The sequence below is a fragment of the Camelus ferus genome, chromosome 21 (assembly GCF_009834535.1).
Source record: "Camelus ferus isolate YT-003-E chromosome 21, BCGSAC_Cfer_1.0, whole genome shotgun sequence".
NCBI classification, from domain to species: Eukaryota; Metazoa; Chordata; class Mammalia; order Artiodactyla; family Camelidae; genus Camelus; species Camelus ferus.
Window position 1 is genome coordinate 23,263,343 of NC_045716.1, and position 24,491 is coordinate 23,287,833.

Consider the following 24,491-nt stretch of genomic DNA (forward strand, 5'->3'; position numbering starts at 1 on the left):
GGTACTGGCCTCAGCTGCCCTGGGAGTTTGGCGCAGGCTGCTGAGAGCAGGGAGGAGCCGGGTGCCCCCCAGGGCGGGCACGTGTGAAGGGGCCCTTGGTGAAGGAGGGACACAGCTCCCCCGTGGCCCTGGGCTGTCAGGGCTGGAGGGCCTCCAACCTCATCTTGTCCACTGTTTTCTACAACTGTAAGCCGGAAAAAAAAAAAAAAAAAAAAGACGTCACACAGACTTCTCTTCAATTCTAGAATAGAATACTAATCTGGTTCAAGCCTATTTTCCAGAAAACTGAACCCAAAGAGGGCAGATGAGCTGCTCAAGCTCCCCCAGTGAGTTGAATAAAAGGAACCCTCAGGTTCTGAGCACGGCACTGTTCCTAGCACCCCTCTGGTCGAAGTCACTTTATGACCCCTCCTTTCCATCAGAGTAAAGTAAAACAGCCTAGCGTGCCATCGAGGGCTTTCGGCCATCACTCCAACCTCCCCGATGGACGAGCCCAGTGAGCAACTTACATGCTCGCCTCCTGGGCTGCCCATCTTGGGGCCTCCGCCCTCTGTCCCCACGTCCTCTTGACTCCCCGACTTGCACCATGTTTCCAGACTTACCAAGGCTCGCTCTTCCAGAGGCTTCCTGCCTCTCCAGACCAGAGATGACATTTCCCTCCCCCAGGTGCCGGGGGACTTTGCCTGGGCCTCTTGGTGGCTCCTCACGTCCCCCCTCCCTTCTCCCTCCCGAGACTGCGCCCACACCTCCCTGGTCCCTGTATTCCCAGGGCCTGGTGCACTGAGGGGCCAGGGGCAAGTCTGTGGGATGGAAGGGGACGAGCCACGCCCAGGTGGGGCAGGGTGAGCAGAGGCAGCGTTCCCACCTGGGAGGGCAGGCCGCTCCTCCCCTGGCTGCTTGGGACCTTCGTTAGAGCGGAAACTCCCAGTGTCTTTATGCTGCCTGAAACCGCCCCCGCTGCTGCAGCCTGTCAGAGTCCTCAGGTTAATTCCAACTTGATTCCTGGCCACCCATCGCCCCCTGACTCTGGTGGCCTCCTCATCCGTGTGAGATTTGGGGGAAGAGATTCTCCGGCAGCAGTGTCCCCCATCCCTTGGGGGCTTCTGTGACCTTCTCACTGGGGGGGTCCCCGAGGCTGCTCCCTCCCAGCTGGCCCATCGGGAGACGCTCTCTCACCCAGGTTCCTTCCCCGCCTCTCCCTGTGCTCTCTGGCCCTTCCTCTGTTTCTTTGGCCTCTTTTGTGTCTCTCTTCCCACACTGTTGTGTCTTTCTCTAGTGTCTCCGACTCCCCCTGTCCTCTTCGTGGCTCTCTATCTCCTTTTTGTTCTTTCTCTCGCTGCCTCCCTCTCTACCTCTCATTGCTTCTCCCTTTCTCCCTGTCGGCCCTCCTGCTTCTGTGTCTCTCCCTGCCTCGGCCCTTTCTCTTCTGCTCTCACCAACGTCTAGGCTGTGACCGCGTGGAAGAGCTGGGGTAGACTCCCACCAGGCCAGTAGGCCCCCAGCCAAGCCCCACCCTGCCCCAGGGCTGCCGGGAGGGGGAGGAGGGGGCAGAAGGTCAAGGGTGGGGTGGCTCTGGGGAAGGCACAGATTTTCCAGAAGCTTAGAGCGCACCCAAGCAGGCAGGTGTGTTTCTGGTCCAGCAGGTTCAGCTGGGGCCGGCTGACTGAGGACCAGGACCTTAATTAGAAGTGCTGACTGTGGACGAGGAAGGTGTTGTTAGCTGGGAGGAGTGGTGGGCGGGGGTGGGAGCTCCTGGGAGGTGTGGCCGGTACCTCTGGGGACTTTCTGCAGCGGGCAGCAAGAAGTGCCTCCCCACGGTGGGGAGCTGGGGGCTCCCTCTCAGGGTGGCCTCGCACCCAAGACTGACACAGCTGCCTGCAAGGGAAGGTGAGCAGGGGCGCATCTCACTCATCCTCCAGCCCTCAGCTCTCCTGTCCCTTCTAAGAGTCTATCTCTTGAGGCCCCCCAATTAGTACTCTCCTCTTCTGGTCTCCTTTGGCAGTCTGTTCATTTGTCATTATTTATTTATGTGTTTCTGTTTGTGTATGTACACATTTTGTTCTCTGTCTTTCCCACTAGATGACAAGCACCCTGAGAGTGGGGACCGTGCGCACCCATTCATGTCTGTCCCTGCTCCCGGTGCCTAGCAGGTGCTCAGTAAACGTCCAGACATGTGGAATCCCAAGGTCTGGGTGACAGGGGCTGTGGCTGTTGACTTGCCTTAGAGCAGGTGGCAAGAGCAGCCGATTTGTCTCCTCTGTCCCCGCCAAGCCCCCACCGGTGCATCGCGTGGAGGTGGTGGTACGAAGAGTGTGCAGATGGAAGCTGCCCTGGGATCAAACCGGATTACAGCAGACCCCCGGAGCAGACACCTGCAAGGGGCTAACAGAGAGGGCTGAGTGCCTAGTGCCAGGCAGCGGTCCCTTCTCTGTGCAGACTCTGCTGGGCATAGGATGTTCGTGATTTCATTTAATTCTCCAGACAGCTCTGGACAGGAGCTGTCATTTCTTTTTGACAGCTGAGGAAACTGAGGCTTGGTTTGGGGAGATTGTGACTTTCTGAAGGTCATGTAGCTCATGCATGGCAGTGCTGAGCTGAACTTCTGTCCCTTTGTCCACACATCAGGATGTCCTCCTGGTTGCTCACACAACTTTCACAACTGGTGACCGGAAGTGGATGAGATACCCAGGGGTCCCTTGACTCAGAGTTCACTGGAGCAGTTATTTCCCTTGATCCAACAATATCTTTCAATTAATCAGGTGATACGTGTAAAACCTCTGTAAGTGGTATAGATCTGAATTCATGTTGTAATAATAATAATAATAGTATTAATAGTAATAATAGCAATGCAGTCCAAGATTGCATTGCCTTTTGGTTACATTGTCAGCCCCACTGGCCCGCTGAGTCTTCCCATCACAACGGCTATTAACTCACCTCTCACCCCACCGCGCCCTCACCAGGCCTGTTTTTCAACCTCAGTGCAGGACTCCAGTGTGTCTTGATTCAGTGTCATGTTAATAGTGTTTCCTCATAGTTAAAATCTGTTGAAATCTTTTTGAATTTTGATTTTTATCCTCATCTGTGAGCCATCGCTCACATCTTCATCTTCAACACTTTAATTCAAATCCTTCATTACCATCCCCCAAACACCCACATGTATTGGACAATGAGCGCCAGGCGCTCCTACAAACGTCACTAAACCTGAGAAGAGATGCTGTGATCCCCATTTCACAGATGAGTAACTGGGGAGACATGGCCACCATCCTAGACTGAGTGCCCACTTCCCTGCAATACCATTGCCTTGCAGTTTCCCCGAAATCGACCACTTTCCAGGAGAAAGTGACCCATTAGCTACAAGCCGCCCAATATTGCTTCCCTTAGGGAGGTCTTCATGCGGAGACGGGCGGGACGAGGCAAGGGAGGAGAGCTGCCAGGGAAACGACATGAGGTGGCTGTGGGCTGTGGACCTCAGGGTCCCCTCCATTTCTTTGCCTGGTCAATTTTTATTTATCTGTCGGTTCCCAGTCTAAATGTCATGTCTTCAGAAAGGACCAGTCCCCGTGCCCGCTGCCCACCAGCTCTACACTTACTCAGAAACTGCCCCTTCCTGGCACTGCATGATTTGGAGCTGTATTTTAATTCTGTTGTTATTTATTCTATACCTGTCTTCCTCACTTGACCTCCCCCGTGTACCCTTAGCTCCTGAGATGCTGTCAGCTACACCAGCACAAAATGGTAGCCTGATACATATTTGTGAATGAATGAAATGTCCTCAGTATCTTGTCTGAAACAATGGGATTGAATCCAGTGACCTGGGCATTTTTCAGATCTAAGACCTGGGCTCAGTTTAAGGGTCTGAGTAAGGCCTCTGACTCCGCAGGTCTTGAGGTGGAAGGTGGGCGAGGGAAGAGCAGGATAAGGGAGCTGGAGTCCCACCCTGGTTGGGCCACTAGGTGGCGCAGGTGAGCTGGCTGCCTGGCCCGGGCTGGGGGCTGGGCAATCCCTGGTGGGTGTGGAGAGGGCGCCTCTTTGCCAGAGCTGACTGCCTGGACCTGCTGGGTGAGGAGGCAGGGTGCCCAGCTGGTGCAGGTGCAGGGAGGAAGCGGGAATGGCTGGAGATGCAAACGTGCCGGGGCAATGGCTGCAGGGGTGAGTCAAGGGTTGGAGTCCCGGTATTTCTGGCCATAAAACTGCTCTTGGCACACCAGGAAGCAGAGTGGCAAGGCAGCCTGTCCTGAGACTGGGAGGTCGGAGAGGAGCCCGCCCCGTCTCCCAGATGGGCTCCCAGCCCTGCCTTGGGATGAGTCTCCTTCTTGCTCCTGGTCAGCTCCTGCTCCCACTGCCCTCGCAAATGTTCCCACATTTCACTCCTTCCCCGGGCTTCGGTCCCAGCCCTCTTACTCTCAGCAGATTAAGTTGAGGCCCATGCCACAGACCCTCTCTCAGCTTCCTGTGACCTTGCAAATGTCCCTGCCACCGCATTCCCAAATGTAGTTCTTTATACTTTTTTCATTCTTCACATCAGCCTCAGAAGGTGATGAGTTCCCTCCTCTGTTTAAGTCCAACTCTCTGCTTCTTCCCTTCATTTCCTCCTGTTCATGCTCTTTTGGGATCCCTCTTTTTAACTCATCACCTTTACTTCCCTAATTTATATTTATAGCCAAAACATCTTTCTTTAACACCTGGTTCAAATTCTAACTCTGTGCTTGTCTCCACTTGTATATTTAGTAGGCATGTAAACCTGTAATGTCCAAAGCTGGGCTCCTGGTCTTTCTTCTGAAACTGCTCCACTGCAGTTGTCCCCGGCTCAGTAATTGGATGCCATTCTTCCAGCTGTTCAGGTAAAAACCTTGGGACCATCGCTCACTCCTTTCGTTCTCTCATTTCTGTCTTCCGGCTGGCTCTGCCTTCAAAATATATTCAGTATTCAGCCATACTCAGTACTTCCCTGGCTACCACTCTGGTTTCAACAACCGTCTTCCATCATTGAAGAGTTGCAGTGGCTTCCTGACTGGTGTCCTTGATTCTTTTCTGTTTATGTATGTACACATTTTGTTCTCCCCCAGCCCTTAAGTCTGTTCTCGACACAGGAGCCAGAGAGAACCTGGTAAAATCCAAGTCAGATCATCTCTCCCCTCTACTCAAAATCCTCTGATGGCTTTCTGCGTCCCTCAAAGTAAGAGCCAACGTCCTTACTATGGCTTAAAAAGTCCTACGCAGTCTGGCTCGTCATATTGCCTCTGACCACATCTCCTGCTGTTTCTCCCCTCTCTCTCCACACTCCAGCCTCACTGGCCTCCCCCTGCACCTCCAACACACATTCCATTCAATTTCATACACTGGTAATACAGTTAGATTAAAAAAAATATATCCTGTGCTCTATCTTGGAATTGCTCCTGCCTCCTAAATGATTGGAAAAAAGACTTGCAAGGATTTGCGATCATTCTTGGTGCTCAGTGGGCTTTGACAAATGCACACTCATGTTTCACAACTGCAATATCATTCAGAGTAGTCTCACTTCCCTGAAAAAACCCTTTGTAGTTCTCTTTGACCTGATTGACCCTGATCTCCTGGCAACCACTGATCTTTTTACTGTCTCCATAGTTTTGCCTCTAACAGGAAGTCATATAATTGGAAGCAAACAGTCTGTAGCCCTTTCGGACTGGCTTCTCTCCCTTACTGATATGTATTTAAGGGTCACCCATGTCTTTTCCTGGCTTGATAGCTCATTTTTAAAAAATTGCTGAATATAGTCCATTGTATGGATGTACCACAGTTTGTTTATCTCTTCCCCTATTGAAGGACATCTTGGTTGCTTCCAGTTTTTGGTGATTATGAATAAAGCTGCTATAAATATTTGCATGCAAGTTTTACATAGAATAAGTTTTCAGATCAGTTGGATAGATCCCTAGACAAATGGTTGCTAGATAATGTGGTAAGACTGTGTTGAGCCTTGTAGGCAACTGCCAAACTATCTTCCAAAAGAGCTATTCCATTTTGTGTTCCCGAAGCAGTCAGCAATGAGTGAAAGTTCCTGTTGCTCCACATCCCCCCCAGCTCAGTTTTTTGGATTCTAGGCATTCCAGTAGATGTGTAGTGGTATCTTATTAATGTTTTGGCTTTCAATTCCCTTTTTTATGTTTATTTGCCATTTGTATATCTTTTTTGGTGAGATGTCTGTTCATATATTTGTCCACTTAAAATTAGATTGTTTGTTTTCTTGTTGAGTTTTAAGAGCTCTTTGCATATTGTGGATATAGGTCCTTTACTGGAGAGATGTTTTGCAGATATTTTCTCCCAGTCTGTGGCTTGTCTTTTCATTCTCTTATCGTTGTCATTCACAGAGTAGACATTTTTAATTTTAATGCAGTCCAATTTATCAATTTATCTTTCATGAATTGTGCTTTTGATGTTGTATCTAAAAACTCATTGCCAAATCCAAGGCCACATAGATTTTTCTCCTGTTTTCTTCTAGAAGCTTTCTAGTTTTGCATTTTACTTCTAGGTCTAAGATCCATTTTGAGTTATTTTTGTAAAAGGTGTTAAGTCTGTATCTAGGTTAATTTTTTTCCATATAGACTGTCCAATGGTTCCAGCACAATTTCTTAAAAGGCTATCTTTTATTCATTGAATTGCCTTCATTCCTTTGTTAAAGATAAGTTGACTATATCTGTGTGGGTCTATTTCTGGGTTCTTTGTTCTGTTCTATTGCTCCATGTGTCTATTCTCTTGCCAATACCACACAGTCTTGATTACTGTAGCTTTATAACCAGTCTTGAAGTTAGGTAGTGTTAAGTCTTCCAATTTTGTTCATCTCCTTCACTATTGTGTTGGCTCTTCTGGGTCTTTTGCCTTTATGTATATACCTTAGAATTAGTTTGGCAATATTTCCAAAATAGCTTGCCAGAATATTGGTTGGTATTATATTAAATCCATAGATAAAATTGGAAAGAATTGACATCTTAACAATATTGAGGCTTTCAATCTATGAACACAGAATCTCTCTCCATTTATTTAGATCTTTTTTGATTTATTTCATCGAAGTTTTGTGTTTTCTACATATACATTCTAAACATGTGTAGTTTGATTTATACCTAAATATTTTCTTGGTTTTGGTGCTATTGTAAATTCTATTATTTCAAGTTTCAAATTCCAATTACTCATTTCTGGTGTATAGGAAAGCAATGAGCTTTTGTGTATTTGTATATTAGCCTTGTGTCCTGTGACTTTGCTATGCTTATTAGTTTCAGGAAGTTTTTTTTTTTTCTTCTTTCAATTCTTTGGGATTTTCTACATGGACAACCCTGCCATTTGTGAACACAGGCAGTTTTATTCCTTCCTGATCTGTATTCTTCTGTATACCTGTGTCTCTCATTCTAAAGGGGTGAATATGCAAGTATAACCTGTGGACTTTGAAACACATGTTGACAGCGTCCTACACCAGTGACTCAGTGTGTGGCACTGGGGCGACTTTTTTGTCACTTGCAAGGGTCTGTCCTAAGTACAGAAATCAAAGCTCTTATGCAAGGCAGAATGTAAAAGGTGGCGTTTTTGAGAGATCAGCCCTAGACTGGTATAATTTCAATGTTTTCATTGAAATTTTATCTTGTGGGTAGCAGAGAACCATCAAGGGACAGACAGGTCACCCGAGTTTTTATGTTCATTTGATTGATAGTTGGGGCTGTATTCTGAAATCCAGGTTTGCAGACTATTCCCAGCTTTCCTTGGCAGAGAAAACCCAAACCGACAGGAACACAGTGAGGGGACATGCTTCTTCTGCTTTTCCTCTTGCCTCACTGGCTGCCTCTTATCACCCTCCTCTTTTCCTCCAGCTGTTTGGAATATTGACGTTCCCCAGAGCCCTGTCCTTGTCCCTCTCCCCTTTTTCCTCTGCTCTTCCACAGATTATCCTATCCGTTGTCATAAGTCTAACCTCTCATCTGTCAAGAGTGCTTAATTCTATGGCTCCAGACAAGCTCCATCTCTGGGCTCCAGATCCACATGGGCAGTGCGATGACCGTCCCAGGGCTCACATGTCCAGCAGTGAAGGCACCCCTCTCCCCAAGAGTCTTTTCCAAGCTGGAAAACTCCACGTCATTCTTTCCTCCTCTTCTTCATCCACATCCAATGAGGGAGGCAGTATTGTTACTTTGGAGATGGACAGAGGTGGGGCCAAATCTAAGCCTCTGTTTCCAGATCTGCAAAATGGGATACACAAGTGCACAACTTATAAAGCTCTTGTGAGGACTGAATGATATAGTGTAGACGCAGTGCTTTGTATTGACCAAGAGCGTAATAAGCCTTAATAAATATGAGCTATTACTAATAAGCAGTTAGCTGCAAGTCTTACGGTTTTGAGCTCAGAAATGTCTCCTGACTCTCATCCCTTTCTCCCTCGCCCATGCCAAGGCCTGAGTTAATGTCATCATTTCTCACCCAAGTGCTTCATTAGTCACATTATTGACTATTTATTTCTCATCCTGCTGCTGATGTAACCTTGCTTAAAAAAAACAAAAGAAAACAGATGAACAAAAAGCACGTCTGACCTGTCAGGCCCTTGCTGGTTCCTTTTGCCCAGAGAATAAAACCGAAACTTCTTGTTCTGGCACAATGAGCCTCTCACTCTCCACGCTCAGCCCTGCTTGTGTGCATCCACTCCCAACCTCGTTTCCTTGGTTCTCTCCTGACTCAGCCAGCACACCCGTTCCCTGACCGCGCCAGACCCATTCTCAGGTCAGTGCCTTTGAATGTGCTGTCCCATCTCCGTGGGTGTTCCTTCCCTTGCTCCTCTGCCTGATAACTGAATGGTTCAAAAACCCAGCCCAAACATCATGTCTTCTTTTATCCTGCCTCAATCCTTCAAGACAGAGACGCCCTAATTTGGGATCCTGGGAGCTCCTGCTTTTTGTATTGTGTTGGGATTTTGGCTTGTTTCTCTGTATCACCTGTGAGGTTGTGAACTTGGAGAGGCTGATACTCGGTCATATTTTGAGATGTACTCCTAACTCCTAAGGGACCAATAAGCATTTGTGGCGCGGTTACTGCATTAATGGTATTGTTGGTCTACCTGGTTGTCTCCGCACTGGAACTTGAGCTCTGAGAGGGCTGGGACCGTGTGCCTTTCATTTTTGTATCTTCAGTGTCTAGTTGGGCTCCTGAATGTCATAGTAGCTTAATAGCTTATGTGAGTGAGTAGGAAAGTCGGAGCTGAATGTTTTCATGGATAAGGGCTCAGGGATCCCTCAGGTTAAAATTGCTTGGCTAATACTTAGAAGGTGGGGACTCCGGCTGAGTTAGACCCCAGCAAGGGCCCCAGCATCTCTCCTGGGGGTTGCCGGAAGCAGAATTGCCTTCTTCCACGGGAAATGACCTCCTGGTTGTCCCTTTGCTCCCCATCCGGCACCTACCCATTCCTCCTCTACAGTAATGGGTTTTTCCTTGAGTTTAAGATGATGATCACAGTTAAAATTAGCAGCAGCAACAATAGAAATAAAAATAACCTTGGAGCCTTTGGCTAGATTAACTAATCTCTCCGAGCCTCAGTTTCTTCATCTGTACCTATAAGATGGTTGCTGTGGGAAATTTATTCTGTTTTCTGCAATAATAATTTTTAGTAATATGAAATTGTTCATTGATCTCAGCTAACACATTTTTCTTTCTCTTAATATTTTGGTATTTTCTTAAAAGATCTAGTGACTTCAGAAAGGGGACAATCAAATGGTTCTCAGTAAGTGTCAGTGAAGAGCCCAAGGTGGTCCAGTTGGTAAGGGCACAGAGTGGGGTCTACAAACTCAAGCCTGTCTGACTTCAAAGCCAGTGCGCTGTCCTCTAGTCTAATGGGACACTGTACCTCTCTTTCGTGGGAACTATGACTCAGCCCAGTGAGCCCTTGTCAGAAAATACTGATTACCCACAGGGCTACCTTTACAGCCCCGAGGCGGAATGAGACACATGCTTGCGGCAATGGGAAGGAAACCAACCTTGCGGGCACCACAGAGATAATGTGTGGTGCCGATGTTCACCAGCAGGGGGCAGGCGAGTCTGTCCTGTTCACCACGTGTGGGGTACAGAAATACTGGAACCTTGAGTCAGGGACACTTAGGTAGATTGAGAACATAAAATGGCAACAATGACCTCTTTCCATCTAGATAGGGATTTGGAACTGTGAACTCCACAGTGGCTGTGTAAGGTGGACTTTATTGTCCCCATTTTACAGAGGCTCTGATAGGTAGAGTGATCCGTCCAAAGTCACACAGCCTTATAAACCCTGGGTCCCCAAATCCAGTTATTTTACTGCACATCTTGGGCTCTTTCTGGAACATCACACTGACTTTTTTTGTAGATCTGACAATTTTACAAATATGTAAACATTTATATATGTAACATTATATATTTATAAAACACTTTCACGTACTTAATTCTACCTCCTATTTAACTGCCCAGTCCACCAAAGAACTGACCCTGTTTGAAATTCCTAGTGACAAGGAACTCACCACTTCCAAATGCTTTCTTCAGCAGCAGAGGGAACGGCTTTGAAGGGAAGTGTTTGGTACTTCGTCTCCTGGGTAAGGCTGCAGAATTTAGGAGAGGCTTTTATATATTCATTTATCAAATATATGCTAGTTATCTACTAAGTAGTCACAAATTCCATGTCTCAGTCAACTTGGGCTGCCATAACAAAATACCATGGACTGGCTTCACCAACAGATACTTATTTTCTCACAGTTCTGAGATCAGGATGCCAGCAAGGTCAGGTTCTGGTGAGAGCTCTCTTCCTGGCTTTCAGACAGCTGCCTTCTTGCTATGTCCTCACTTGGTAGGGAAGGAGAGAGAGAGAGCGAGCACATCTCTTCTCACAAGGGCGCTAAGCCCATCGTGAGGGCTCCATCCTCTTGACCTCATCCAAACCTAATCATCCCCAAAGACCCCATCTCCAAATACCATCACACTGGGAGTTAGGGCTTCAGTATATGAATTTGATGGCGGGGGGCACACAATTCAGCCCATAGCTGTTCAGACGCCAGTTAGTGTGAAGCTGTATCCTGTGACATTGTGATTTATAAGAAATATATTTAGTCTTCATCCCTGATTCTGGCACAGCTTCTAAAAACCTTGGAATTTCCTCTGATGATAGCTACAAAACCTTTTTTGTTATGTTAGTGATGGGATTTTTGGAAAGCACCTAAGGATGGAGGCTGGTTGCCAGTGGAGCCAGCCATGTGATTATTGGAAGGTTGTGACTTTCAGTGCCACCCCATATCTAGAGAGGGGAGAGGGGCTGTAGATTGTGTTCAGTCATCAGTGGCCAATGATTTTAATCAATCATGCTAATGTAATGAAGTCGCCATAAAACCCCAAAGGACCTGAGTTTGGAGAGCCTCTGGGTTGGTGAACACGTGGGGATTCAGGAGAGTGGCACTCCTGGAGAGAGCATGGAAGCTCCACACCCTTTCCCGGTACCTTGCCCAGGGCATGTCTCCCATCTGGCTGTTCTGAGTTATATCTTTTTTAAAATAATAAACTGGTAATCCTAGCAAGTAAAATGTTTCTCTGAGTTCCGTGAGCTGTGCTAGCAAATTAATTGAACCCAAGGAGGAGTTTGTTGGAACCTTTGATCTACAGCACAGGTGACAACCTGAACTTGTAATTGGCATCTCAAGTGGTGGTGGTGGTACAGTCTTACAGGACTGAGCCCTTAACCTGTGGGATCTGACACTACTTCCAGATAGATAGTGTCAGAATTGAGTTGAATTGTCAAAGCACCCAGCTGGTGTCAGAGAATTGCTTGGTGGTGTTGGAAAACTCACCCCTTAGAATTTGTGTTAGACGTTAATTCCCCTTGTTCTTCGTACAAATTTTAACCGTTCCCCCATCTGTGTTTGGACATTTTCCTCTATGCTCTTGAATTAATTAGTCAAGGTAGGCTTTGCTAGCTGTCACGGTCCTCCAAGGTGCAGTGGCTTAAAACAGCAAACATTGACTTCTCACTCATAGCAAGTCCGATATGGGTCAGTGTGGACTCTGTCCTGTCAGTCAGGGATCTAGGCCCCCTTATTCTAAATGACACGACAATTTTAAAATGTAGCTGGTGAATAAAACAAACATCCCAGTGGGCAAACAATGCAGCTTGGTCAGTGCTACCGCAGAGGTCTGTGGGGTCCTAAGGTAACAGCGGTGAGGGGCGGGGGATCGGGAACGGCATCCTATAAGGAACAGGAAGTAACTAGGTGCAGGATGAGAAGGGCTCATATGAAGCCATCAAAGAAAACATCAAGTTTCATGGGATGGGCAGCACTGGACATGATCGGCACGAAGAATGTGAGTGGGAATAATGGGAGATGGGGCAAGTAGGTGGCAGACTGGATGGCTTTCCATGAGAAGCTGAAGAGTTGGGATTAAAGGAAGGGATAGTTCACAATGAAAGTCAAAACATTCTTTCAAACTCTTTTGATAAACTACAATTTTTTTGAGCATCCACAGTGGGCTGGGTACTTGTAGCTACATTATCTCATTTCAGTTTCACATTTTCCTCTACCTAAGAGTGATTATATGCATTTTGTGATTGAAATCACAAAATTAGGGGAATTAGGTGCCATGTCAATTCTCTCACACCACATTCAGAATGCTTTTTGCTGTGTCTCACCACCTTAACACCAAGATGCAAAAACGCTAAAGCAGACAACATCCCTGCCCTGTGATGGTCAAATCTTAGAATTGTCAGAGCTGGAGGATACTTAGATAAAATCTAACTCTGTGTTTTTCATAGAATGCACCTCAGCTCATTCTGCCAGTGAGAATTAATGAACAGAAACCTCAATTAAAATAGAGTCATGAGACCAGAATGGGAGCTCTCATGTCCTACAACAGCAGCTGAGCCTAACAGGGGTGGGGGTGGGGGTGTGGAAAGAAAGACTTCCTCTAGCTTGGCAAGAGCTCAGCCAATGAGAGACTGTCACAACTCAGCCAATGAAAAGACTCTACACTTTGAACTCTGAATTCCTTCAATGGACACTTTTTAACTATATCCCTCCCGACTTCCTTTTCCCCTCTATAAAAGTGTTCTCTTCTTCTTGTGTGGGGATGCGCATGTGGCTCACTGTGACTGCAGACCCCAAATTGCAATTCTTTGCTGATCCTGAATAAATCCACTTTTGCTGGAGAGGTAACTGGCTGTCTTATTAGTTTTAGGTCAATATGCATCAGAAATGCCTTGGGTAATCATTAAAATGCAGATTCCTAGGTTCCACTTCAGACCTATTATCTCAGACTCTCTGAGAGGTGAAGCTTGAAAATCCACAATTAACATTATCATCTCAGGTAAGTTTCATGTGCACACAAAGATTTGGAGGTGCAATTAAGAAATTTAGGTTCAGAGATGACACTGAGCAACTTGCATGAAGACACGCAGCTTTCGCTTGAATTTTCATTGGGATTTGGATCTCTCAAATCACCTCACCCAGTACTCTAGGTCTGACTTCAGCCCTGAGGTGTGACCTTAGGTAAGTGAGTTTAACCACTCTGAACCTCAGTTCTTCATTCATAAAATGGCAATAATTTCCACTCTACCTACGTCACAGGAGTGAAGAGTCAAATAGGATGCTGCTGTGAAAGTGCTCATTTGTCATTGTTATTACATTGCTGTGTGTCTGAAATCAGAGTTCTGGATACAGGTCAAGAAACCAAGGAAGAGTGGCAAGAAAGGTAAAAGCATTCATAATAGGTAGACCCAGAAGAGAAAATGCCTGGAAAGGCTAACCTTTAGCTCTGTGTGTGTGTGTGTGTGTGTGTATGTGAGCCTCTTTTAACCATAGACAATTAAGTTAGATTCTCCTTTCAGCAGGGAGTGGGGGCAAAGCAGATGGAGTCGGACGTCATTACTTCAAAAGAGGTGTGTGGGGGTAGAGTTAGCAGGTTCTACTAGGGTTCCAGAAATAGAGTTTTATAGATAGAGCACTAAAAGAAGCGCTCACATGCCAATGCTTTTTGTAAAGCTAGGTTATTCTTGACACCAAAACCACAGATGGGCAGTAACACCGAAACATTGCAAACCAATCTCTCCTATGTACACAGATGCAAAGTCCTAAACAAAATTATTAGTAACCTAAACCCAGAAATTCATAGAAACAATATGCAGTAACTTGACTTTCACTCCAGGAATGCAAATCCCTGTCCCTTAATCTCTAGAACCCTTATGATTCAACTAGAAAAAGACAGTCAACCTAATAGAAAAATGGGCAAAATATATGAACAAACATTTTGTAATAGAGAAAGTGACTGCCCAATAAATATATGAAAAAGCTTAGTTTTATTAGTGATCGTGCTGATAACTGAGCTGACTATATAATTTGAGAAGTCTGAAAAAGAGCAGTGGAATAAACTCAAAGTTCATGTCAAAACTGTAAGATACTCCACAAATTAGTAAAAATTAAAATGTCTGAAAATATTATGTACTGGTTAGGATGTGGAGGGACAGGAACTCTAATACAATGCTGGTGGAGATAGAAATTGTAACAACCACTTTGAAGACAAATGGAATTGGTAAGACTAAAGCTGAAGATGTGTGTAGTCTAAAACCTGGCAATTTTGCTAATTCCACAGAAACTCTTACACATGTACACAAAGAAATATGTGTTAAAATGCTCATAGTAGCATTGTAAGGCTTGAAAACAATTCAATATCCTCAACAATATGATGAATAAATATACTGTGCTATAGTCACATGTAGAACACCATACAGCAGTGAACATCGATGAAAATTAATTTAATGCTTCATAATTGATGAATCGCAAAAACTTAATGATGTTGAGTGAAATAAGCATATCATAGAAGACTGCATAAAGTATGAATCCACTTACATAAACATTACAGTGTGGTCAAAATGAAACATGTGATTTGGGTATATATTACACATATTGTAAACATTTAAGGAAATGATCTTCACAAATTCAGGATGAGGTGGGACTGGGAAGTTGTGATTGAGATGAGGAATCCAACAGGCTTCTAAAGTACTGGGAATTCTCTATTTCTTAAGATGTGTGTTTGGTATATATTAATTGTTGAGGTATTCATTTTATTATTATTTTTAGACTAACTATACAATGTATACCCTTTGAACATATATGAGATAGTTAACAATTTTTAAAGGAAGACAGAGAAAGGGTATATTTTCCCCATAAAAAGAACTATAATGCAGGGAAAAGAGTTCCACAAAATTAAGGTAGTAATGTAACTGCCTGCCAGAAAGAAACAAACAAAAAAACAAAAACAAAAACAATGACAGTCTTCTAGAGAAAGAAAGTAGAACCCAAAGTCTCAATATTCTTATATGTACTCCCCCCTGCCACTCAAAAAAAGCAGATCAAGAGATGACCAGGTGGTGCAGTTAGCAGACTTTACAGCAGGTAATATGATAAAGAATTGATAGGAAAAGTGGTCCAAATAGGTAATCAGATGTGAAATCTCACTAGTAAAACAGCCTCTTTACAAAAGAAACAAATGGACATTCTAAAATAAAGAGTCCAATATTTGAAATGAAAAATTCAGTGGATCAGCTACCCAGAAGATTGAATTTAGCAGAAGAATCAGAGAACCTAAAAAAAGGTAAGTAGAAATTACTCACACTGAAATAGAAGAGGAAGATAGAATGAACAAAATAGAACAGAGTGTTTAAGACTTGTGAGATAATATCAAATTAACTAACAAAGGTGTTGAGACCCAGAAAGGAAAGAAAAGAGTCAAGAGAGAAAGGGAAGAATAAATCTTTCAGGACATAATGTTAGAAATATTAAAAAATTAATGAAACACATCAAACCATAGATCAAAGAAACTCAGAGAATACCAATCAGGACAAATACAAAGGAGACTACACTCAGCCTACTTTAGTCAAGAACTACGGAAAAACAAACATGGAGAGAACACATGTAAAAAGCAGTCAAAGAAAAGGAAAACATTACACTCAGGGGAACAATCATGATTCTTTACTCTGTCATTTCCATTCTGCTGTTGAGCCTGCCCAGTGAGTTTTATACTTTTCAGCTCTAAAATTAAATTCTATAATTGGTTATTATATGTTTTAGTTCTAAAATTTTTTCCTTGATTTTTAAAAAACATATTCTGTTTCTTTGGCAAGACTTTGTTTTTTCATTTATTTCAAATGTATTTGTAATTTCTTGCTGAAATATTTTTACTATGTTGGATAAAACCCCTGTCAGATAATCCCCCAAGTTGGTATCATTTCAGTGTTAGTATCGATAACATCTTTTCTCATTCAAGTTCTTGGAATGATGAGTAATTCTTGATTGTGTGCTAGACATTGTTGGCATTGTGTTATGAGACTCTGGATCTCCTATTGCAGCAAGCCTCTCTCTGCTAATACTGTACCAGTGAGGCATGGGGGGGTATTATTTCCTTACTACTGGGTACAGGCGGGAGTCCAATATCCCCAATCTTTTTTTCTGAGATGGTTGGCTAAAGTAGGGTGGATATTGTCAAAAAAAAAAAAAATTTCTGCCTTGCTAGGTTACCTCTTTTTTGGTTCTATGAATGGAGAAAGATTTTCTTGGGGCTGCTTTCTGTCCACATTTGCTGGCATTTCTTGGTTGCAGACTATCTAGAGCCCAATCTGGGATATACAGAAGGCAAAAAGAAAACCCAGGAAACTTACCATGGTGTCACTCCTCAAGTCCTGAGGACTCTAGCTACTCTGCCTTCTTCTCCCCACCTTTCAGACTCTGCTTGTGTCTGTGTTATACATTATGACTGGATATTTTAGCTACACTAAGCAGGGGCAGTATGGTGAAATGCATCTACTCTATCTGGTACAGAACTAAAAGTCCTACTTTCATTAAAAAAGATAAAAATAATACAGTGGGTGGACTCTATGATCTTTAAGGCTGGTACCTGTTTTGATTTCCGTAAGTTACTGTTATAAAATGATGAGGGTGGTGGTGACTCTGTAAATGGAAAAGGTGGGGAGGGATCATCTGTCTTTCTGTCTCCAGCAGTGACTGGGTAGAGTGAATATCTTAACTTTTTGAGGTTGCAGGTGTGTTGTTGTTTTGGGTAAATCAATAAGTTAGCATTTACCTAGAGCTGGCAGAGTGCCTGACCAGGCTGATGGTTTACATGTCTTTTGAGGGCTAAGCAATTAACAGAGCAGCTGTAACGTCTTCCTTAATTGGAATGTTTCCTGTGTTTCTCCATGATCTCTCTGGTGCTGGAGTTTAACATCTCACACAGTTATGCTGTATTCCTTAAATGGGGTGAAGCTCCTTCAAGAGACCGGGAAACAGCTCCTCTTCTTCCTCCTGTCCCTGCAGGCGCCTAGTAAGAGGTCTTACACACTGTAGAGGCTCATAAACATCTGATATGATCATTCCTTTTCCTGTGAGTCTGGGTAGCATGAGCTGCTTCTTATGTGCAGTCACCTGCTTTTAGACCTTGCAGACAAGGCTCTGGACTATGAGAAAGCATCTTCCAGGGTAGCCTTGTCTTAAAAAGGTACTGAGCTCAAGGAGGAAACCCATGGTGGCTACCCCAACCGAGCAGGGGTTGTTTGTTGAAGTCTTTCCTCAGGATCTTTGTGTTTTGGAATCGCCTCATGACTTTTAGCCATAAATCAGAGAATTCACATGTTTGGTCCTTGGTTGCTAGCCATTCCCCGCCTCGCTGGTTCCCAGCTATCCACTCACTTTCCCCCGACAGAATAAACACAATTGTTGAATGACTGTTTCAGTGGATGAATGAATGGACGGAAGAGGAATGGAATGGAAGCTACAAAGATGCATGGAAACCCAGAAATTCTCATGAATTGCAAATTTATTGGCTGAGGAGGTACTGGGATTGGGAGGTAGTTGTACGGAAACCAAGGAGGGAAAACTGCAGAACAACAAGCAGTTTGGGAAGTCAGTGGCTTCTGGGCGGATTAAGACGTGAAGGACTGAGAAACCTCAGGGCAATATCATGAGAGCGCTAAGCCCATCGGCGCCCACGGAGCATTACACCTCCAGCTCCTTCCCCTCCGTGGCGTCCAGGAGGCCTTATTTGCATGGCCAGGTAGGCGCTTGCTTCTGCTGGGTCTGGTGGCAGATCGGGACGCCCTTGCCGCTCCCAGAGCCACCCCCGGAGGAGCCCCCTCCGCAGCTGGAGCCGCCGCCGCCCCCGCCCCCGGAGGAGCCACCGCCGCAGCCGCCGCCCCCACCGCTGGAGAAGCAGCCGCCGCCGCCCCCGGAGGAGCCGCCGCCGCAGCCGCCGCCAGACGACCCCTCTCCGTAGCTCTGCTGGGGCAAGCACGAGGACTGGGACTGCTGCGAGGAGGAGAAGTAGCCGGAGCCGCCCCCGGAGGAGCCGCCCCCGGAGGAGCCGCCGCCGCAGCCGGAGCCGCCCCCGGAGTAGCCCCCGCCGCAGCCGGAGCCGCCCCCGGAGGAGCCGCCGCTAGATATGCCTCCATAGCTCTGGCACTGGACCTGCTGCCCGGAGGAGCCGCCCCCGGAGTAGCCCCCGCCGCAGCCGGAGCCGCCCCCGGAGGAGCCGCCGCTAGATATGCCTCCATAGCTCTGGCACTGGACCTGCTGCCCGGAGGAGCCGCCCCCAGAGGAGCCGCCGCCGCAGCCGGAGCCGCCCCCGGAGTAGCCCCCGCCGCAGCCGGAGCCGCCCCCGGAGGAGCCGCCGCTAGATATGCCTCCATAGCTCTGGCACTGGACCTGCTGCCCAGAGGAGCCGCCGCCGCCGCCGCTGGAGTAGCAGCCGCCTCCGGAGGAGCCGCCGCCGCCGCCGCTGGAGTAGCAGCCGCCCCCGGAGCCGCCGCCCCCGCCGGAGTACTTCCCACCAGAACCTCCTCCGCAGCCTCCAGAGCCGCCGCCCCCAGAGGAAGACCCGCCGCAGCTGGAGCCGCCGCCGCCGCCAGAGTAGCCTCCGCAGCCGGAACTGCCGCCTCCGCCGCCGGAGTAGCCTCCGCAGTGGGAGCCGCCGCCGCCGCCGCCCCCCGAATACTTGACGCCTCCGCCCGAGCCGCCTCCGCCCGAAAGCCGCCGCCGCGCCGTCGCCGTCGCCGCCGCCGCCGCCCCCCGAATACTTGACGCCTCCGCCCGAGCCGCCTCCGCCCGAGCCGCCGCCGCAGCTACCGAAGCCGCCACCGCCAGAGTAGCCGCCGCAGACGGAACTGTAGCCTCCTCCGCCGCCGCCAGAGCCTCCGCCGCCGCCGCCGCCGCCGCCGCCGGAGGTCTTCCCGCAGATCACTGGGGGTATGGGGGTGGGCTGCTTTTTCTGGTGAGACATCTGTCTAAGGAAGAAGGGAGCCCTGGAAGGAGAACAGAGAGCATCACTGGACCAGCTGCAAGATGCGGTGGCAGAGGCAGCTGCATCCATGGCAACGCCCATCATCCTCTGAGCAGCGCTGCCTGGGCCAGGCTTGATGCTCTCTCTGATCGGATCTGGGGAAGCTCTCAGCCAGGAATCCCAGGGTTAGAGGTTTTAGGGAAAAGTTGTCTTCCTCCTCCGAAATTCTTTACCAAGCTTCAAATAGCCCACTTAGCAGTGCCCATTTCTCTTTCTCTCCCTCTGGCCTCCGTTGTGTGATCCTGGGGCCAAGTGACCCACACTTTGCCTGTTTCCTCACTTCCTGTGAAATGAGATGGTTCAAGCATTTCACCGCTTAGTTCTCCTCTGATCCTGATACTGATTCTCTGAGTGCAAATAGAAAATTACCACAGCCTCCACCTCGGGTGGAGGATTTTACCCATCCCTGGCACAACGGAGGGAGGTTTGTCTGAATGTCACAGGACTGTTGCACCCCATTCTTTGCAAAATAGAATTAATTCAAACTCTTGGTCTGTTCCACTGAGCTTAGCCATGATTTGGGGCCAATTATCAGAAAAGGCAGCTCCCCCATGGTCCTGTATGGAAACGGGAGAGGACCCCAGTGGGCCTTCAGACCAGCATCTCTGACCAGAAGATATCAGCTTTGCTTATGTCCAAGCTTGGTTGAGGGGACCATAATTAGCAGGAAATTGCATCTGGGCATCTCACAAGCCATTTCCCTCTTAGAACATCTGTGTAAAACAGGCATTGGGTTCCTGTGACTCCTAAAATCTCTCCCATTTGCGTCTCTGAATCATTCATCCTGTTTTCTGAGAGTACACTCAGCTTCTCCTCCTGACAGGTCCGCGGGATCCATCCAGCCCATGCACAGGCTGCCTGGGACAGTCTCTGCAGAATGCCCGTCTGTGCCTAGCACCGGGCAGGCTCCTACAGATGTGCCAGAGAGACAGGAAATGGTCTTGTCTTTGTGCAGTTTACATTCTGGCCAGAAGATCAGAAACATCACCTGCACAGCAGCAGCTTGGCTCTCTTTCCTGCCTGAAGCCCCTCTAAACATGAATGCAATTGGAAAGGCAGAGGTCCTGTAGGTCCCAAAGGGGAGCAAAGCCTTGCCTGTTTGTCCCCTGGTCCACATAGCCCATGCAGGCCTGGGCAAGGCCAGTGGGGAAGATGAGAGCTGGTAGAACCCACACTTACCCAAAGCACTGGGAAGGCTGAATGAGGAGAGGAGATGCTGGCTGTGTGAGGAGCACTGGAGCTCCTGAGGTTTTATACCTTAATTGCTGACTCATCTATTGATCCCGGCCCAGCCTCCCAAGTTTGACCTCAGTTGCATGACCTATGGCTGTCACCCCACCTCCCTGTGATTAAAGCCACAGGATAGCCCATTCATGAAGATTTTGGCATTCTTGAGATGGGCAGCCTCATATGTGACCGGCCCCTTGTCTGATGCAACTGTGTGGCAGGCTGGCCAGCGGGGATGGCCAGTCAGAGTGGATTACAGACATCGTTTCCAAAACCTCTGGTGCAGAGCACATGCTGTAGTCAGAAGGCTGTGCTTGAGGAATAGGTCTCAGACTCTTTAGGCAACCCTAAGAGAGTCACACTGGTTATCTCAGTCCTTGGTGCAAGGAGTAGGACTTTTAAAATCCCGCTGTTTGGCTTCTGATCCTATTGCTTGGAAATTCTCTGAACTTTAGAGAGCTTCCTTTGCCAAAAGTTTCTCCCCCAGGGTTTCATGTGGCCTTCACCAGGCTGCTTCTCTCTTCCTTCCCGGCTTAGAGAGTGACCCTGTAGAAGCCGGTTCTGGGCTGCATACCAGAGACAGTGCTACAACTAATGATTGTGACTACTTTGATTGATTCCTGGAGACAGTGTATGTCTGAAAATCTTGATCATCACTACTGACTTTCTTTGCAGAGGAGCAAGCTAAAGAGAGGGACCATGTGGTCCTTCCTAGCATGGCCCTTTGGTTCTGGGATCCCGCTGTCTTGTGCAGTAAAACTGACCTCAGCCTAAGAGGCAGCCCTGGAATGGAATGGACTTGAGATTAGGTGACTGGGTTTGGGTGCTCTCTATGCTACTTGCCAGCTGTGTCACCTTGGTCAGAGTCACAGCAGCTTACCCGGTGCCAGCACATAGGAAGCACTTAGTAAGGATTTGTTGGCTGTTGAATGAAGAAACCTTCTGATGCTCAGTTACCCCGTCTATCAAATATGAATGGTAATACCTGTCTCAGCAATGCCAGGAGGGCGTCCCCAGATGGCTTGGGGCAAGCTCTTATCTAGGAAAATAACTCAAAAATTTCCGGTTGATGTTGGGCCAGTCGCATCAACTCTGTGTATGAAGATTGGCATTTTGCCCTCTTCTTTCATCACTGGAACTCAGTTGCTGTTGTTCAGATAGCACATTGAACTTTATTCCACCCAACTCTGTGTTGAAATGACAGCACCAATAGTAAGTGGATGGTTAATTATGGTGAAGTTGTAATGATCCAAATGATCCTGATTAGACTGTGACCTTTGGAAGCTGTGGCACTGGTTTTAGCTTGAACAACATGAACCCTGGTGAACTCGGGAGGAGCCCGGGTGCTCCCCTCCTGAGAGAAGAGTCAAGGGAGAAGCCAGGATCTGTGGGAGAAGGCACATTTCAACTTGAAACTGAGCCCCCATGTAGATTTTAAAGGGAACCAGGCTCCAACTAGATGGTGGCCTTGGGTATAACAAAGAACAGTTTATATAGTCGGTTCACTGGAGAAGAGAAGATGTGGTCTATGGTTCCTGCCCTGATCTGTGGGCCCATGTTGACCCACTACTTTGTGTTCCTTAGTCGTTAGGAAAATATAAGTCAAAGGATGTCAGCAGTGCATTCAGGAGAAGCAAGGTCTTTAATTCTGAAATCACGGCTCTCCTACCTTTTTTTGTTTGTTTGTTTATGTGTGTGTGTTAAAATATCATTTCTTTTCTGTATAGCACAGGGAACTATATTCAATATCTTGTAATAACATTTAATGAAGAAGAATATGAAAACCAATATATGTGTGTATATGCATGACTGGGACATTGTGCTGTACACCAGAATTGACACATTGTAAGTGACTGTACTTCAGTTAAAAAAATCATTTCTTTTAAAAATGATGATGACAAGAGGGTGTAGTTGGTCCTTTCATGTCCTTAGTTGTCAAAATGAAAATTTGGCTATCATATAATAGTTATCACTTTTTTTTTGGAGGGTGATATGACTTCTTTATGAGGTCCCAAAGTTTGGGAACCTCAAGTGCAGGTGACTCCAAGAGCTAATAATCTTGAAATGGCCTGTGTCGGTGCAGAAGGTTCCTGTTCTTATAAGAAAGGTATGATCTTTTCTTTCTTTCTATCAGATTTAATGTCCCGATGCTTTATTTGTTAATCCAGCCAACACTAGTGTACTGGGCACAATGCTAAGCATTAGAGAGGAGCTGTATCAGACCTTTGCATGGATCTCCCTGGTAGATTTGGGAGAGGGGTACTTCCTATTTGCCTCTGCCACACTATGTGGGATTTAATAAGGGAAATCTTTGAACTGGTGCATCTACTTTGTTAACATGTAGGAGAGGCTGATGCAGCATGGTCCTGACAGCAGTGCTAGATCCTGTGGCTGTGAGTTAACCTTGCCTGAGGTGTGACTATGGGAACCATTTTCTCTCTCTAGACCAGAAGTGGTGGGTTATCTGTGTGGACGGCAGTTGAAATCACATATTATCTTATCAATGAGGAAATGAGGAAAGTTTGTAGAATTATGACACTTAGGCATTTGGGGTTTTGTAAGACTTGGCATGTCAGGTTTCTAAGATTTGCAGCCTTGAGACACTTAACCCTGCATGTGTGCTTGCTGGCCTGTCTGAGTTCTGCAGCCTCACAGATTGGTAGGTGCTCAGTAAATCTCAATGGAATTGAAGGGAATTTTTTTTTTTTAAATCAAAAAAAAATTTAAACAATTTTAATATATTTATGTATTTATTTTACAATGTCATATTTTTAAAATCGAAGTATAGTTGATGTACAATGTTATATGTTACAGGTATACAGAGTAGTGAGTCACAAATTTTTTAAAGGTTATATTCCATTTATAGTTATTATAAAATATTGGCTGTATTCCCCATGGTGTACAGTACATCCTTGTAGCTTATTTTATACCTGATATTTTGTACCTCTTAATCTTCCACCTCCATCTTGCCCCTCCCTCTTCCCTGTCCTCACTGGTTACCACTAGTTCCTTCTCTACATCTGTGAGTCTGTTTCTTTTCTGTTATATTCACTAGTTTGTTGTATATGTTTAGATTCCACGTGTAAGTGGTATCTTACAGTATTTGTCTTTCTTTGTCTGACATTTCACTTAGCATAATGCCCTCCAAGTCCATCCACGCTGTGCCCCAGAAACTAATACAACATTTTAAATAGACTGTACTTCAATTAAAAAGCAAACAACTAATCAACCCGTTTAAAGTATTGGCAGAAGAACTGAACAGATATTTTTCCAAAAATTTTTTAAAAATTAAAAATTTTAATTTTTATTATTATTTTTCAATGGCAGTACTGGGGATTGAACCCAGGACCTTGGGTATGCTAAGCGTGTGCTCTACCACTGAGCTATAGCCACCCACCCTCCCAAGGGAATTCTTGAGACCCATTAACTAACAGCTCTGTCAGAGGCGGCACATGGTCCGTGTCCCCAGGTCCTCGGTGTGAGGGGAGATTATGGCACTTGAGCTTGGGGAGCCCCCAGTCTGATAGCAGCCTGCTCATCACAGTCCTTACATATCTAAAGCTTCCCACGTGTGTTCTCATGACTGAGTGCTGACGGCCTGCCTAACTGAGGGGAAAACAGCACCGGATGGTTTGTAAAGAGTAAGATGGACACAGGAAGGGGTTTGGGAGCACTGGCAAGGCAGGCATAGAACTTGGAAGCCCTTAGTGTTGTTTCCATTCAATGGGAAAAGTTCTCTCTTAGAGTCCCAGCCCAGGAGGGTCGCAGAGCCCCGGGCACCTCCTGGGCTGCCATGTGCCTTCAGCCCTCCTAGGTCAGCAGTCCCTGGCTGTCACTTAGAGGTCTGGGAGGAGGACAGCTCTATGGTGGCTCCCAGCTGCTGGAATTCCTTCACCAGGAAGCTTCCCTGGGTTATCTCACCGGCTGGT

At 46.6% G+C, this 24,491-nt stretch overlaps 1 protein-coding gene across 1 annotated transcript; it reads right to left on the bottom strand.

The window, feature by feature from the left end:
• Window positions 1-17,799: 17,799 nt before the first annotated feature.
• Window positions 17,800-20,569, bottom strand: LORICRIN (loricrin cornified envelope precursor protein). Its single transcript, XM_032464232.1, is given in 3 exon segments — window positions 17,800-19,022; window positions 19,024-19,297; window positions 20,515-20,569. Coding segments are annotated over 2 exon segments (1,236 nt in total). The 5' UTR covers window positions 19,276-19,297; window positions 20,515-20,569; the 3' UTR covers window positions 17,800-18,038.
• Window positions 20,570-24,491: the final 3,922 nt, after the last annotated feature.